The sequence below is a fragment of the Ctenopharyngodon idella genome, chromosome 12, assembly GCF_019924925.1.
Source record: "Ctenopharyngodon idella isolate HZGC_01 chromosome 12, HZGC01, whole genome shotgun sequence".
NCBI lineage: Eukaryota > Metazoa > Chordata > Actinopteri > Cypriniformes > Xenocyprididae > Ctenopharyngodon > Ctenopharyngodon idella.
The window spans coordinates 6,804,434-6,821,382 of NC_067231.1; the positions used below are offsets into that span (position 1 = coordinate 6,804,434).

General features: G+C 37.9%; 1 protein-coding gene and 1 long non-coding RNA gene across 6 annotated transcripts in view; one reads left to right on the top strand and one right to left on the bottom strand.

Annotated features, from left to right (window-relative positions):
• exoc6 (exocyst complex component 6) overlaps positions 1 to 16,949 on the bottom strand; it is a 59,882-nt gene that overhangs the window by 9,000 nt on the left and 33,933 nt on the right. For 3 of the 5 annotated variants that reach the window (XM_051914482.1, XM_051914486.1, XM_051914484.1), the window contains exons 12-21: positions 15,412 to 15,483; positions 15,195 to 15,292; positions 14,985 to 15,090; positions 14,706 to 14,815; positions 11,008 to 11,119; positions 10,790 to 10,924; positions 9,499 to 9,678; positions 8,847 to 8,876; positions 3,110 to 3,251; positions 441 to 514 (exon numbers count right to left, since the gene is read on the bottom strand). In XM_051914482.1, coding sequence (XP_051770442.1) covers positions 441 to 514; positions 3,110 to 3,251; positions 8,847 to 8,876; positions 9,499 to 9,678; positions 10,790 to 10,924; positions 11,008 to 11,119; positions 14,706 to 14,815; positions 14,985 to 15,090; positions 15,195 to 15,292; positions 15,412 to 15,483 — 1,059 coding nt within the window. The remainder of the gene's footprint in view (positions 1 to 440; positions 515 to 3,109; positions 3,252 to 8,846; positions 8,877 to 9,498; positions 9,679 to 10,789; positions 10,925 to 11,007; positions 11,120 to 14,705; positions 14,816 to 14,984; positions 15,091 to 15,194; positions 15,293 to 15,411; positions 15,484 to 16,949) is intronic. The other 2 variants (XM_051914483.1, XM_051914485.1) reach the window with 1 other exon arrangement.
• LOC127523587 (uncharacterized) lies at positions 523 to 1,917 on the top strand. The gene is made up of 2 exons (XR_007932904.1): positions 523 to 716; positions 1,056 to 1,917. It is a non-coding gene; the product is annotated as an uncharacterized LOC127523587 (long non-coding RNA).

Consider the following 16,949-nt stretch of genomic DNA (forward strand, 5'->3'; position numbering starts at 1 on the left):
GAGTCGGTCAGGATGTTCTTTACTACTGTGCGTGTGATTGGAAGACACTGGCGTCTAGCTTTCAGAAGCTGTATTACATCAAAAGAGGTATTAGATACCAGAGGGATTTTGCAATTAGTAATGCCACACCCTAATAATACTTCCCTATATGACATAGCTTTGTAGAAGAAACCTTGACATGACCTCGGTTTACACCTTAAGCACCTCAGGCCCAGATTAAAAGTTCAAACTCCAAGCAGCACAAAAAACAGCAGCAAACGAAGAAGTAGCATAATGAACCCCCAATGTGACTAAGTGATTTCCCCTCCTGAAGGTAAGAGTGTTCAGGTTGGGATAATCCATTAGTGGCTGTTAATGCTGCATGTTCTCCACCCTTCCCCTCAGCTCCACTCACAGGGACTGTGGATCAAGAATAGTCATGTCTGCAGAGAGGTCTGTACCTGTCGGAGGTCAATGAAGGCCAACTGCAGCGTGTCCCCCTGGAATCCTGGCACGGGCTCTGAACTGGCAAACACTTCAAAAGGAATAGGAAAATAGTTCATATGAATATGGGTTATTTAAACAATATTTTGGAGTGCATCATGTAAAGACATCAAACCAGATCTTGAACAATGTTTACAAAGCATTAATATTACTCTAAAATGTTATTCAAGAACAGTGTGGCTAAAGAAAGCCAACATATCCATCCATCCATCCATCTCATCCACCAAACTCAGGTCAGACATCTATCTATCCATTCATCCATCCATCCATCCATCCATTAATTTCAAGTCAGACATCTATCCATCCATCCATCTATCCATCCATCCATCCATCCATCCATCTATCTATCTAATCCACCAAACTCAGGTCAGACATCTATCCATCCATCCATCCATCCAATCCACCAAACTCAGGTCAGACATCTATCTATCCATTCATCCATCCATCCATCCATTAATTTCAAGTCAGACATCTATCCATCCATCCATCCATCCATTAATTTCAAGTCAGACATCTATCTATCTATCTATCTATCTATCTATCTATCTATCTATCTAATCCACCAAACTCAGGTCAGACATCTATCCATCCATCCATCCATCCATCCAATCCACCAAACTCAGGTCAGACATCTATCTATCCATTCATCCATCCATCCATCCATTAATTTCAAGTCAGACATCTATCCATCCATCTATCCATCTATCTATCTATCTATCTATCTATCTAATCCACCAAACTCAGGTCAGACATCTATCCATCCATCCATCCATCCATCCATCCAATCCACCAAACTCAGGTCATCCATCCATCCATCCATCTATCTACCAAACTCAGGTCAGACATCCATCCATCCATCCAATTCACCAAACTCAGGTCGGTCATCCATCCATCCATCCATCCATCCAATCCACCAAACTCAGGTCAGACATCCATCCATACATCCATCCATCCATCCATCTATCTATCTACCAAACTCAGGTCAGACATCCATCCATCCATCCATCCATCCAATCCACCAAACTCAGGTCATCCATCCATCCATCCATCTATCTACCAAACTCAGGTCAGACATCCATCCATCCATCCAATCCACCAAACTCAGGTCAGCCATCCATCCATCCATCCATCCATCCATCTATCTATCTACCAAACTCAGGTCAGACATCCATCCATCCAATACACCAAACTCAGGTCAGACATCCATCCATCCATGTATCCGTCCCATCCATGGTTTTCAAAAAAAAAAAAAAAAAAAAAAAAACAGAAGATCAAAGATCTTGGTCATATCCCAAAACTCATGTCTCTGTTCCTTCACTTTCCTGTCAACTATCCACTGTGCCACTATATAGTAAAATCAAAATTCAAACAAATCAGACTCACTCACAACATGGGAAAAGTATTTCTGTAGGTGCATCTTAACTCTCTGTGTTTTGACTAGTGTAAGATGAACTGCCGCTAATGGGACGAACACCACTCAGACCTTAGAGAAGGGTCAGGCGATCCCAGCCATACCTGTGCAGTTGAACCCTAACAAACTCTACTTCACCCTGAGACATCTGTGACCCGGGGCCACAGGTACGAGCACGCACACACGGCCTTTTCACTTCTGCTGACAGTGATGTAGCGTGACTGAAACTTTAAATGGCCAAGGAGCAGAAGATGCGATGCTAGAACCAAAGAGCTGTCTACATATTAACATTATTGATGAACACTTTGCTCTGACATTTCTATTGTCCCATTCAAAACGAAAGGAGCTTATGTGCTTCCCCAGGGAGATATCAGAGATGAAACCTCAACAAGATCAGGTTCTGCATTTCACAAAAAAATAGAGAATATTATAGAGACTTGAGGAACTTTGGACTTGGGACAGTGTCATTTTAAGGTCAACCCCACTAGTAGACTCAAAATGTAAGTATTTAGAGCCTAAGCATCTAAATGACTTAAAGTATTAATTTCTTTCAGAAAACATCTCATTTTGTGTTCCACAGACAACAGCTTTGTCAAATGGCTTTGAAACAGCATTAAGACGTAAATGATTTTTCTTTTTTTGGGTCAACTATTCCTAATATGGGCGGGTAATGCATGCAAAAAGAGCAATTGTAAGATGAATGAATGTTAAAATGGATAAGTGACTAATGTTGCACTAAACAGTTCCATATCAGTTCGTATCAGAACAGGTGTGGATTTCCAAGAGCAGGTGGAGTGCGGGTAATCAGGAATGTTTCTTGAAAGAGTATAACTAAGATAACTGCTTCTGAGAACAGCTGATAATATCAATAATAGCTGCTGCATGAGTGCATCTACCACCATGCTGCGCTTCACAGAGCAAGAAACCAACATGCCCGTCTGTTAGTGTATTAGCCATACTCTGCTTTGAAAATGGTTTATAGTAAAGCATATTTTGAAGGGGGTCTGTATAATTAAGTAATGAACAACAGCAGAGAGGAAGATACATTCAAAACAGCTTCAGACGACTTTGAAAATTGAATATTGAGTTATTTTATGGTTCTTTTATGGTGTGAATGACAAGATGGGTAAATAATGACATAAGCTTAATTATTGGGTGAACTGTTGAAATGAGCGTGGCGGTGACATTGTAAATATGCAATTATTAACTACTCACGTTCACACTGTATGACGTCCAGGTTGAACTGCTGAATGGCTCCCATGCTGATCTGTTTGAGCTCAGTATCCAGAAGCATCTGCATCAGCGATGTGGCTAGGTGCTTACAGGCAGACATACACGCCGTCTGCGCCACCTTACCCTGAGGAGCGGCACACAAACACACCAACAAACCGTTACTACGGGTGTCCTACCGTTTGTATCAGCGTTGGGGTCACCTCCACTTTCTTGATGTCTTAATGAATTCGTAGTATGAACTTGAAACTGTCTCTGAATAGCGATTTCACACCTTTTTCTTATATATTCTTCTTTTCTTACACCAGCGTTCAAAAGTTAAAGTTTTTGAAAAGTCTCCTATGCTGACCATGGCATATGCACTGTTCAAAAATACAGTAAAAACAGTAATATTGTCAAATATCATTAATATTTCGAATAACTGCTTTCTATTTGAATATATTCATATTTAATTTTCAACACTGATAATAAGAAGAAACGTTCCTTGAGCAGCAAATCAGCATATTAGAATGATTTCTGATGGATCAGCTTCGGAAAAAAATTTGAATTTCAGCCTTGCCAACACAGGAATAAAAATTGAGCTTTGCCATCAGAGGAATAAATTACATTTTACAATAAATTCACATAGAAAACAGTTATTTTTAATTGTAAAAATATTTCACAATATTGCTGTTTTTACTATATTTTTGATCAAATAAATGCAGCCTTGCTGAGCATAAAAGGCTTATTTCAAAAACATTTAAAAAAAAAAAAAATTATTCCAGACATGTAGAGTATATATATATATATATATATATATATATATATATATATATATATATATATATATATATACAGTGGGTACGGAAAGTATTCAGACCCCCTTAAATTTTTCACTCTTTGTTATATTGCAGCCATTTGCTAAAATCATTTAAGTTCATTTTTTTTCCTCATAATGTACACACAGCACCCCATATTGACAGAAAAACACAGAATTGTTGACATTTTTGCAGATTTATTAAAAAAGAAAAACTGAAATATCACATGGTCCTAAGTATTCAGACCCTTTGCTCAGTATTTAGTAGAAGCACCCTTTTGATCTAATACAGCCATGAGTCTTTTTGGGAAAGATGCAACAAGTTTTTCACACTTGGGGATCCTCTGCCATTCCTCCTTGCAGATCCTCTCCAATTCTGTCAGGTTGGATGGTAAACGTTGGTGGACAGCCATTTTTAGGTCTCTCCAGAGATGCTCAATTGGGTTTAAGTCAGGGCTCTGGCTGGGCCATTCAAGAACAGTCACGGAGTTGTTGTGAAGCCACTCCTTCGTTATTTTAGCTGTGTGCTTAGGGTCATTGTCTTGTTGGAAGGTAAACCTTCGGCCCAGTCTGAGGACCTGAGCGCTCTGGAGAAGGTTTTCATCCAGGATATCCCTGTACTTGGCCGCATTCATCTTTCCCTCGATTGCAACCAGTCGTCCTGTCCCTGCAGCTGAAAAACACCCCCACAGCATGATGCTGCCACCACCATGCTTCACTGTTGGGACTGTATTGGACAGGTGATGAGCAGTGCCTGGTTTTCTCCACACATACCGCTTAGAATTAAGGCCAAAAAGTTCTATCTTGGTCTCATCAGACCAGAGAATCTTATTTCTCACCACCTTGGAGTCCTCCATGCGGGCTTTCATGTGTCTTGCACTGAGGAGAGGCTTCCGTCGGGCCACTCTGCCATAAAGCCCCGACTGGTGGAGGGCTGCAGTGATGGTTGACTTTCTACAACTTTCTCCCATCTCCCAACTGCATCTCTGGAGCTCAGCCACAGTGATCTTTGGGTTCTTCTTTACCTCTCTCACCAAGGCTCTTCTCCCCCGATAGCTCAGTTTGGCCAGACGGCCAGCTCTAGGAAGGGTTCTGGTCGTCCCAAACGTCTTCCATTTAAGGATTATGGAGGCCACTGTGCTCTTAGGAACCTTAAGTGCAGCAGAAATTTTTTTGTAACCTTGGCCAGATCTGTGCCTTGCCACAATTCTGTCTCTGAGCTCTTCAGGCAGTTCCTTTGACCTCATGATTCTCATTTGCTCTGACATGCACTGTGAGCTGTAAGGTCTTATATAGACAGGTGTGTGGCTTTCCTAATCAAGTCCAGTCAGTATAATCAAACACAGCTGGACTCAAATGAAAGTGTAGAACCATCTCAAGGATGATCAGAAGAAATGGACAGCACCTGAGTTAAATATATGAGTGTCACAGCAAAGGGTCTGAATACTTAGGACCAATGTGATATTTCAGTTTTTCTTTTTTAATAAATCTGCAAAAATGTCAACAATTCTGTGTTTTTCTGTCAATATGGGGTGCTGTGTGTACATTAATGAGGAAAAAAAATGAACTTAAATGATTTTAGCAAATGGCTGCAATATAACAAAGAGTGAAAAATTTAAGGGGGTCTGAATACTTTCCGTACCCACTGTATATATATATTATATATATATATACACACTGACTGCTCTTTTCCATATAATAAAAGTGAATGGGAAATGGGTCTGTTAAGAACTAAAAAGACAAAAAAGAACATAAAAGTGGTCCATATGATTCGTACTCAAGTCTTATGTCACAATATAGCTTTGCATGACAAACTGGCTCAAATTCAACCCGTTAAACTTGATACGTTTATGTTGTGTTTGTGTCATTTTAGAACTTGGTGGCTCTAGTCACCATTCACTTTCATTGAATTTCGGCCTGGATATTCTTCAAAAATTCACCTTTCGTGTTCCACTGTGGACAGACAATCATCTGGGTTTGGAACATTATGGTGAGACAGTAAAGGTGAACTATTTATGAGTGAATGCATGAAAGTATGCATAGCGATAAGTGTATGTTGATTCATTTCCAAATATATACCCATAATTCATAAAGTCCTTAAACAACATACAATCATTGGATGTAATGGCACAACATGGAGATGACAAAGGCCTTCCAACTCTTGAAAATCCACCATCTGATGGATTTCAATTCAGAAACACATACAAACACACAGTAACAAGTCTCATATCTGCAGCAGTCGTTCATGCAAGCTGACACGGCTCATAATGAGCAGGGTTATAAAGAGGAAAGAGGTGAAAGACCAGTCAAACCCGGCAATAACAGACAACACTCAAACACACATGAAACTCATGCAACAGCTGCTCCACCAGTACATGCTGACGACTAGCAAAGAAATGAATGAACAATTCCATTCGGTTATTGTACCCAAAGCAAAAAATGCAAACAAAGCTCTCTGGAAAAAAAAACAAGCCTGTCATTATCATGTTATCACGTGTTAATATCCATTAGACACATCACAGATCACTATAAACAAGATTTGTGTGTAAATTTCATGTGTAAGCAACACAAAACACTTAAAGGGTTAGTTCACCCAAAAAAAAAAATTCTGTCATCATTTACTCACTCTCATGTCCTTCCAAACCCATAAGACTTTCGTTCATCTTCGGAACACAAATGAAGATATTTTTAATAAAATCTGAGAGATTTCTGTCCCTCCACAGGCAGCTACTCAACTACCAATTTGACGCTTCAAAAAGTTCATAAAGAGATTGTAAAACTAATCTATATAAATCGAATGGTTTAGTCCAAATTTTCTGAAGAGACTCAATCACTTTATATGATAAACAGATTGAATTTTGGCTTTTATTCACATTTAAACATTGATCAGAGTAACACACAAGAATGAACTTCATTGGTTCAAGCAAGCATGCTTGAGCTTCCGTTTACCACAACTGATGTGTGCGTTGATGAATGTTTATATGTGAATAAGAGCCTAAATTAAATCTGTTCAGTTTATAAAGCGATCGTGTCTTCAGAAAATTTAGACTAAACCGATCAATTCATATGGATTAGTTTTACGATGTCTTTATGAACTTTTTGAAGTGTCAAAGTGGTAGTTGTGTAGACTGTCAATAGAGGGACAGAAATCTCTCAGATTTTATTGAAAATTTCTTTTGGGTTTGGAACGACACGAGGGTGAGTAAATGATGACAGAATTTTCTTTTTGGAGTGAACTAACCCTTTAAGCACCACATTGAACAACCAATTCCATTTAACAAACATATGCATAATAAAAAAAATACACAAAGCCAAAAAATTCAGAACGTGTAGAGCCTCGAATGTATGGACATTCCTCTTTATTTCTAAAATTTTATAAAACATTGAAAATCGAGGCTATAAAAACCCTATCGAGGCTATCAAGGCCCTATAAAACATAAAATTTTACCCTTGAAAAAACTATTGCACAAAAAAGTGTAAATGTTGCACCACAAATATAAAGGGCAACATTGTGTCCTAACCAGAATGACATAAGGGCAGAACATACTTTATGTTTAATAATATACAGTTATGCGAAGCAGGGTTATTATAAGAATATTTTCTTTACTTGATGTAAAATAAACAAACTGAAATAAAATAAAATACAATATAAAAAAAAACCTTTTTTTCCCCTCTTCCAATTGCCAGGGCAACATTTCTCTTTTTCATTTTCATTTCATTTCACAAATCTGATGTATTAAAATAACTAAAACTGAAATAAAAATTAATAAAAACTATATAGACATTTAAAAAAAAAAAAAAAAAAAAAAACTATAATTAATAAAACTGGCAAAACCACAGAACTAAATTATTAAAGCTTTAAAATTAAAATGAAAACAAGAAATATATATATTAAAAAAACGATTTTAAAATATTAATAAAAACTATAATAGTATCTCAATAATACTAAAATAATACTGATGTGGAGTGGACTAATAGACCAATGAGATTCGACTGTGGGCGGGACCCATCACAACACCAGATATAAAAACCAAGCGATCAACAAAACATCTTGCCATTTGTCGCATCCCGTTGTGTTAGAAAAATGTGAATGGTTTTATTAAAGCATGAGTTGAACAGCTATCTTATTTATGCTGTGCTCATCTCTTTCAACCACAAATGCAATCATTAACGGACTATATTTATACTGTCTAGGTTTGCTTATATTAGTGAATTAGTGTGAATGAAGTTAGCTGTGCTAACATACAGATTATATAACATCTAAGTATACTTATTAAAGGTAATTATGTATAGCTGTCCTGATAGTGTAGTAGATTAAAATGTTTCATTATGCAGCATTACTAAAGCAGCATTCTGATTTGAGACACACTCATTGTTGAGACTATCATCTTAAAGGGACAGATCACACAAAAAACAGTGCGAAACAACAGAAGATAATTAGAAAAATGTGCTTTTTTCCATACAATGATACTCAATGAGGTCCAGCATTGTTCTGGACCCCATTCACATTTATTTTATGGGCAAAATGTTATTTAAAATATTTTCCTTTGTGTTCCGAAGAAAGAAAGAAAGTCATACAGGATTGGAACGGCATGAGGCTGAGATAATGGTGACAGAATTTTTGGATGAACTGTCTCTTTAAGTGCTGGTACTAGTGCTAGTGAATCTCAAGTAAGAATGGCACGTGTGTTCTGCAGATACTGGTATCAGCTTCAGACAATCATGGGCAGCAGATCAGGGGTAGCATGCCAATCGATCTGGTTTACATTCTGCATTACACGTGAAAAGGGAAGCAAAACAAGGCTGGCAGCAAGTCCACAGAGCTGACATGAACATGCAGTTTTAATGTCTTTTTTTTTTTTTTTTTTTTTTTAATAATCGTAATTTTTCTCTTCCTCCTCTATAGTTTGAAGAGGGTCTACTTACCGACATTGCAGCATGATCATTGTAGTTATTCTGAGCAGAAACCCCAAGAAAATAAAACACGGACAGGGAAAGAAAGTATAGCGATAATAAATGGACAGACAAAGGAAAATCAGAAATACCAAGCATGCCTGGCAGAAAATAAATCAAAGGATACATTCACTTACAGGAAGTATGTTACATTGTTGAAAAACCAAAGCATAACCAACTTAAACTGGAGGTTAAAGCAATTTGTTTAAGAGGACAGGGCAGCTGAAGAGAAATGCAAGCAAGCTGTATTGTTCTTTTTTAAATGGATGGGTTGGGAGTTATCTGTGCTGATTATGTGAAAGAATATACAGAGATTTGACTGGTTTTAGGAATGGATGTCTAATGTGAATCTTATATTTGTGTAATGACACCTAAAACACCAAACACGACATTCCTGTGCGCTTATGTTTTGATTTACACCTAATGTCAAACAGTGGAAACTAGAAAATGTGTCATTCTGGAGGTCTACTAGAACATCCGCCCAAGTATGACCATCTAAACAGCTACAAATGCAACATTGTTTGATGCCACACATGCAATAACACACATTACATGAACCAACAGGTGGAGAATGATCACAAAACAATGACCAAACTGCATGTAAATAGGATGATTTGGAACTCACCGGAAGGTGCGTGAAGACTTGGAAGGTGCTGCGCAGGAAGTTAATGAGGTCCATAAGGTAGCCGCTGGCCCTGCCGTCCGACTCCGCCATGCCCCATTCATAATCAGCAAGCTGAATGAACTCATCGATCTTCTGGTTGAGTTTGGTGTATATCTCTCCTTCAGCTGCGTGTCTGGCATCCTAAAAATAAGAAACCATGCAACTTCCTCTAGATGTGTACAAACACTGGTGCAACCAATTGGCAATTGAATCCTGGAATGCTTTTAAACAGTATTGAAACGATCCATTTTGCAACCAATATGGGTGTAACGGTACACGTATTCATCCCGAACTGTACAGCACGGACATCACAGTTCGCTTCATACAGTCAGACGACGAATACAGTCAGTCACAGGCGATCCACACTCCAATCCAGAAGGGGGCGTGCGCGGTAATGCGACGCTGTTTGCTAACCGCCACAACAGGAAAGGAACAGAAGAAGAAGAACGGATGATCTAGATATGTGTGTAATCCCTCAACCAGGGATTAAATAGTTAAAAGACTTCAATAAAACAGCCTGAGAATATCTCACGTAGCATTACATTTACCTCAGGTAAGTCATTTAGTGTCGAAGCTTGTTAGTTCAAACTAGAGAAATGAACTCTAGAGGGGAGCATTTCACTAAATATATGCACTGTATTAGCTTTTTATATTCATTATATTTACTTTACCTGTTAGTAATGTCTTAATTATTTAATATACGTTTAAAAAAACTGTCATGAAAACAAGTTGAACTGTGACTTCAATACTGAGGTACGTACCGAACCATAAAGTTTGTGTACCGTTACACCCCTAGCAACCAATATATGTTTGCTTTTTTGTTTAACTTTTCTACAATCAAACATATTTTGCATGCATATCTAATGGTATGCATTTTTGGATCTTCAATGGTAAAAAAAATTCTCTATCAAATGCAAATCCAAGTTGTAAAACAACAAAATTTAGAAAAGGGGGGTGAATACTTATGCAACACATTAACTTGAGCAATGCCAACATGCTGCTGCATGCTAAATGACTCAAAAAGAGGTCACCTGATAACACCTCAGTTTAAATACATTTAACACACTGGCATCAAAACAAGCTCTTCATGGAGTTCATGAAGCCCGAGGCGGCTCCTGTCCCATGCTGTCGATGACAGCTTTACTTTGAGCGCACTGCTCCAGTCGGCTGATCTCTGATCAGAGTGTGCCCATGGCGGTAATTCGAGTGAGTGAAATGTGTAATTAAAGAACATGTCTGTGAATGACTTTACCTTGAAGGTGGAAAGCCCGTAGAGTCTTGTGGTGTGAACCGTTTCCGGGGAAACATTGGTGATGTTCGTGATAAAATCCTCCAGGTATTTACACGCGTGCTCTAAGTGGGTGGTGTTGATGATAATTTGAACTAGCTGTAAAACATAACAGAAAGGAAGGTATAAGTTATTTTTGAATTGGGCTTTGCAGAGAGAATAAGTCATTGCATCAACACTACCTCTGTTAATCCTATGTGCGGCTTTTTGATGAGGTTTTGTAAGCAGCTGCTCAACGTCCTCGTCAGCAGCAGGTTGGTGGATTTACGGAGCATGTCGTCAATCTCGGTTGAGCTGAAACACAAGTTAACCAAGAAATATGTCCAATCATTGCACTCTTAGGCCCTGTTTACACCTGGAATGAAGATGCGGTTTGGTCGATTGGATCACAATTGGACGACGCTAAATACAGGTGTAAAAGAGGTCTAAAAAGTTGAGCTTGTCCACTTTCGACCACTTCCAGAGGTAGTCGAAAAAGCATTTGACTGGATTGCTTTCGTAGTGTAATTGCTCATGTGGCTGAATGTGTTCGAACAGCCACAAAAGACCGCCTACTCTTCGCCTACTGACCTAACATGTAAATATTATGGGAAGCGTGCTAGCCAGAAGGGATTTAAACTGTCAGCTGAAGACTCAAGTTGACAAAAAAATGTACCAAGCACAATGTTCTCTCACCATTCCTGATTTCTAACACTCAATCACAGCGTTAGGCATGGTCTTGTGGATATCAGAGCGGAAATGAAAGCTGCTGCTCTCTGTACGTTTTTCCGTCATCTCCAGTCGAGATCATAAGTAAATTGCACAAGCTTATTTTGTTCATTAGATTGAAAGATCTGGAAAAAACATACATTTACCTGCCCATAGACCCGGCCCTTGAAGAAATCAGAATATAAGTGGTTGACAAAAAAAGATGGATTAAACCACCAGATTAACCGGGTGTGAATCTCCCTTGTCTACTTGTAAAAAGATTGAGCAAAACGCATCTTAATACCAGGTGTAAACAGGGCCTTAATCTATAGTTTTGAGACCCAAAAATGGACACTGCAAAAACTGAAATTTAGGAGACATCAAGGCAATTTTAAGCAAACTAAAACATAGGATGCACAAAATATTTGTGTGAGATGATAATATGCTTTCCCTTAATTGATAAATTTGATTTTTCAAAGAAAATTGTTAAAAAATATATAATTATCATCAATGGACATGTACCCTAAATTGTAGAATGACTCTTATTTCAACCATAAATTATTCTGATTGGTCAGTTGCAGCATTCTGTTGTCAAATAATTTTGTATAATGACATTAAATTGACTTTTATCAGGCCACTGATTTTCTACATAACTGTTCTAGTTTCAAAACAATTTTTCATGTCCATTTATTTATTTAGTAAGTAGACAATGGACATGTCTTCGCAAATGTACTTTAGCAAGAGAGCAATGTGCTGCACCGCTACTTGCCAGAATTAAATTATCTTGTTAACTGAAAGCTACATTGTTTTGAAAACAGCTTAGCCACTGGGGAATGTTAAAAAAATTTATTTGCATCGCATTACTCCCCAAAATGACTTTCTTCTACATAACACAAAATAATTTATTTTTAAGAACATTAGGGTAGAAACAACACTGGACACCTTTGACTTTCATTGCATGGACAAAAAAAAAAAAAAAAACCCTTTTCAAATATCTTCTTTTTAGTTTCACAGAAGAAACCATCTTTTTAACTCTGCTTGCCGTCTGCACTCATCAGGGTTGACCGGGTCCACAACTAGCCCTACTGCTGCCCGGAACGCTTGTAAGGTGTGAGTGTTTACAGGACACTGCTGGTTGGTGTTGATTTTACAGTTGGGGACTGCATGTCTCAGTGTGAGGTGTTGATTAGGAGGAGTGATCAGGTGGGAAACGCTCCATGAAGAGGTGCAGAGGTCGCTCATTATCGCTTGCTTAAATAACAAAGAAACCATTAGAGAGGAGTGTGAAATCTGCAGTCGTTTGCATTGATTAGCGGAGGGACAGGAGGGGAAAAGACTGTGTTAGATCAATCCATAAGTGTTCTGACAGCCTCTTGTGGGTCTCTTCACACTCTTCTCACTGCTCAAAGCAAAAGAAGTTTCATCGTTTGGCTAGTATTCTGTAGAAAATCCTTGGCAAGCACCAGTGAGTGCACTTGCACAACTTCGGTGGAACTTCATAAAAACGCACAATGCCGCACACGAATTGATTAACTGATCATTTCTTCCTCTTTACAACTAAAATAGCATGAAATAAACATGAATGAACATTACGTTAGGGTTGTTGAAATAAACAGTACAAGTTACTGAAATGTATCATGTCTAATGTAATCACTCAATCAGGGCTCCAACCGTTGAAAGACATCAATAAAACATCTTGTTAAGATAAAATAACTCGAGAGGAAAATTTTGCTAAATATATGTACTATATTATGTATTCATTATATTTTTACTTTGTCGTCTTCATTATTTAATGGATGTTTGAATAAATCTGTTGTGAAAACAAGTTATTACAGCCACCATTTACATGTTTATATTTTAACACCGAATTGGAACCAAAATTATTTAATTAAAAAGCTGATATAAAATGCCCGCATTTTACTTTCGCTTTCAAATTAGACTGTGATTACCGGTATTGTCACACGTCGATTAACGGGTGGGAAAACTTCCTCACCATCACATAGTGTGACGTAATTTTGAACAAAATCAGGCTAAAACAAAGTTCGTTTCTGGAGTCCGAAACAGCTTGCTGGAAATGCTCGCTCCAGCTGGTAAACACCTTCAAACTACCATCGGTCCATGGCGATTACGTAAATGGTAGGTGTGGCTCTGTGGTTTAATCTTCTTTGATGTGAAAATCTTCTCTGGTTCATTTCTTCTGTTCAGTCCGTCGAGGTCAGACGCGAGTAAAACGGCTAAGCTGACACACTGGAGAGCTGCTTTATAGTAGAAATTGAAGTTGCAACTCTAATTGAAAGAGACACTGACACTGTTTTATCATGTTTATTACTGTAAAGCTGCTTGCTTTAAAGCAATCTATTGTATAAAGTTCTACATAAATAAACGTGACTTGACTGGAGTGCCAAATTGCAGAGCTTGCACAGACATATCCCTGTCATTAAGATCAGGTGCTTTCTTTACTGCGGTTTTCTCACTGCTGTCATTTTGTTGTGCATTTATTTTGTTATTGAGAGGAAAGTGCGCAGCACATATTTACATATTCATGAAACACCCCACCCCTCAGTGTGGGTGGTGTCGGGATTTTCGCTAACAGTATACCACTGCATTGGTATTTCAAACTTCTTTTTACCCCTAAGCAAAGAACAAAAAAAAGAACTTCGCCGTGAGTGGGCCTTAATCTCTGCTGCTGAGCAACAGGGCTACTCGCCTGGAAGGGATGGGGTGGGAGGTAAAATCCACCAGCTATGTGCACTTCTAACCCTCTGGGAAAGAATTTGGGGTGCCAGTGACAAGCACAACACAGACCCCTCACAACAGCCAGCCGAATGCCACAGAGCTTAAAGAGAACAAATATTGTCAGAAGGGATGGCTGGAGGTGGAGGGGAGGGTGGTGGATTTAAAGACAGTCCAGACCCATAAATGTAGGCTTCCCATGAAGACAGTTATGTCACAATAACAGCTCCACAAGCTTATACTGACAAGAGATGAGTGACAGGACTGAATGACTAACTCTGCTCTTAAGTGTCTTCTATTGGGTTGTTTGGTTGACAAGAGCAATTCTGCATCCAAAGCAGAATTTCCATCAGTATTTTCATTTTGTTGTGAACAGGAACTAGCGTGCTGGATGGAATGAGACTGAAAAATGTTGAATGTCTGCTGATGAAGATTCATGGGTGTTGTGGAGTCTGCTCACCTGCGATGGAGTGACTCTGAGAACTTCAAGCTGGCGTAAATAAACTCCTTTACTTGAGAGTAGATTTGAGGCACTGACTGGGACATGGGCAGCTTCTTTGGAAATTGTTGCTGTTCAGTGAAGAAAGATACATGAAATTACATATTTCCAAGAATTTATGAATCATCATTTTTGGTAATTATATTCATTCAGAGACTATTCTACTATACAAGACACTATACAAGGCACTAATTACTTCAATTAATTGGCCAAAATGGCGTTTTTGAGTGTTTGACAAACCTTTTCTATCTCTGCATCATGGAAGGGGAAGCGACTGACCACAGCCTTATACTCCTCTTCATTCTCCACTGGAATGGGGCTGTAGTTGTCCTGCTCAAAAATATCCCTGTTTCAGCAGAGAAAACGCAGATGTCATTGTATAACAGAGAATATAACCATATAAATTCACTAACATCAAAAACAATGCAGTTGTGGTTCAGTTCAGCTCACCTGAACACCAGGGCCCATTTCTTGAGCAATGTTTCATTGTACTGATCTCGAACCTCAAACAAAAGGTCAAAAAGTCTGTTCACAGGGAAGCCATAACCCTACAAAACCAAAACAATCACAGTGAGTAAGCAGCCCAAATATCAAAATAAATATCAATAAAATGAAAGGTAATTGGAAATCAACGATATGCTTTAACTAAAACATGAACAAAGAATACCTGTAAAGTGTCTGCAAATATAACTATCAGGTTCTTCAGTTCTAGGACCAGGTCGGGATCATTGCAGTAGGACTATTGGGTTAAACAAAATAATAATAATAAGAAGAATGACAATAAGAATGACAACAAAATGGCGCAACTTCACAAAAATAAAAGAAATAAAAAAGAAATTAAAATTGAAGTCAATTTTACCATAATGCACAAAAATAAATAAAATAATTCTCATTATCATAATACAAAAAATTCCAGATATAATATTTTTCCTTAATAAAACCATAATAAATAAATAAATAAATAATGTGCAAATACAACCATGATTATTTCAGTAAGATTTTTTTTCAAATAAATTAATACTTTTATTCTGCAAGGATGCATTAAAAAGATCAAAAGAGAAAGTGAAGACATCTATAATGTTGCAAAAGATTTTTCAAATAAATGTTGTTCTTTTGAACTTACTATTCAACAAAGTAACCTAAAAATGTATCACGGTTTTCACAGAAATATTAAGCAACACAATTTTTTCCAACACTGATAATAATATTAGAATGATTTCTGACGGATCATGAGACACTGAAGACTGGAGTAATGATGCTGAAAATTCAGCTTTGCATCACAGTAATAATCTTAACTGTCTTTAAAAAAAAAACAAAAATAGGCTTAATTTTAAATTTAAGCTTAAATGTCTTTCTTTTTTTAATTTTGGCGTGAACGTTCTTTGATTAAATTCACCCCTACAACTGCACAATAAAAACTTGTGTTCTCCATTGATTCACACAGAGGAATATTCACTGAACCACATTTCTGTGGACCAGATTAGTTTAGGTTCAGAATTTCCCTTTAAATGGGTAACTCACAGCCAGTCACTTATTGATCAAATACACTTGTGTCTTAATGAGTTTTTAGGTTACATTAGCATCTAAATGAGGCCGTCCAGCCCTCCCCCCGTTGCTGATGGAGGCCTGTCCATGAAGTTAAATAGGAGAGAGCAGCGCTTGACCCAGGCAGGGGAGTGATGACTGACAGGGTTAGTGAATGTCTGAGCATACAGGCCTGCCCACCCACTGATGTATGAAACCACACGGCACCGGGCGGCACCGTTCCCCAAAACAGCAGCAAAGATGATTTGGACAAATCCTTGAGGATCTGTGAATAATGCTTTTGGATTTTTCCAAGTGTTCACACCTTTCATTATCACTAAAAATACAAAATAAAGCTAGAACAGAAACGTGTTGCTGCCAAATTAATGCAGTTCTTCTCAGTCTATGGAAGCTTGATTCAACTACAAAATAAAAAATAAACATGTTAATTCTGAGATTATATCTCACAATTCAGACTTTAAGTCTGAATTACTGCAAGTTTATATGTTGCAATTGCAAGTTACATCTCACAATTGTGACTTTTTCCCTCAGTATTATGAGTTTACATCTTGGAATTTAGACTTTTTGTTTTGGAATTTTATGTTTACATATCGCAAATCTGATGTTTTTCCTCAGAATTCTGAGTTTACATCTCTCAATTTTGAATTGTTGTCTTGGAAT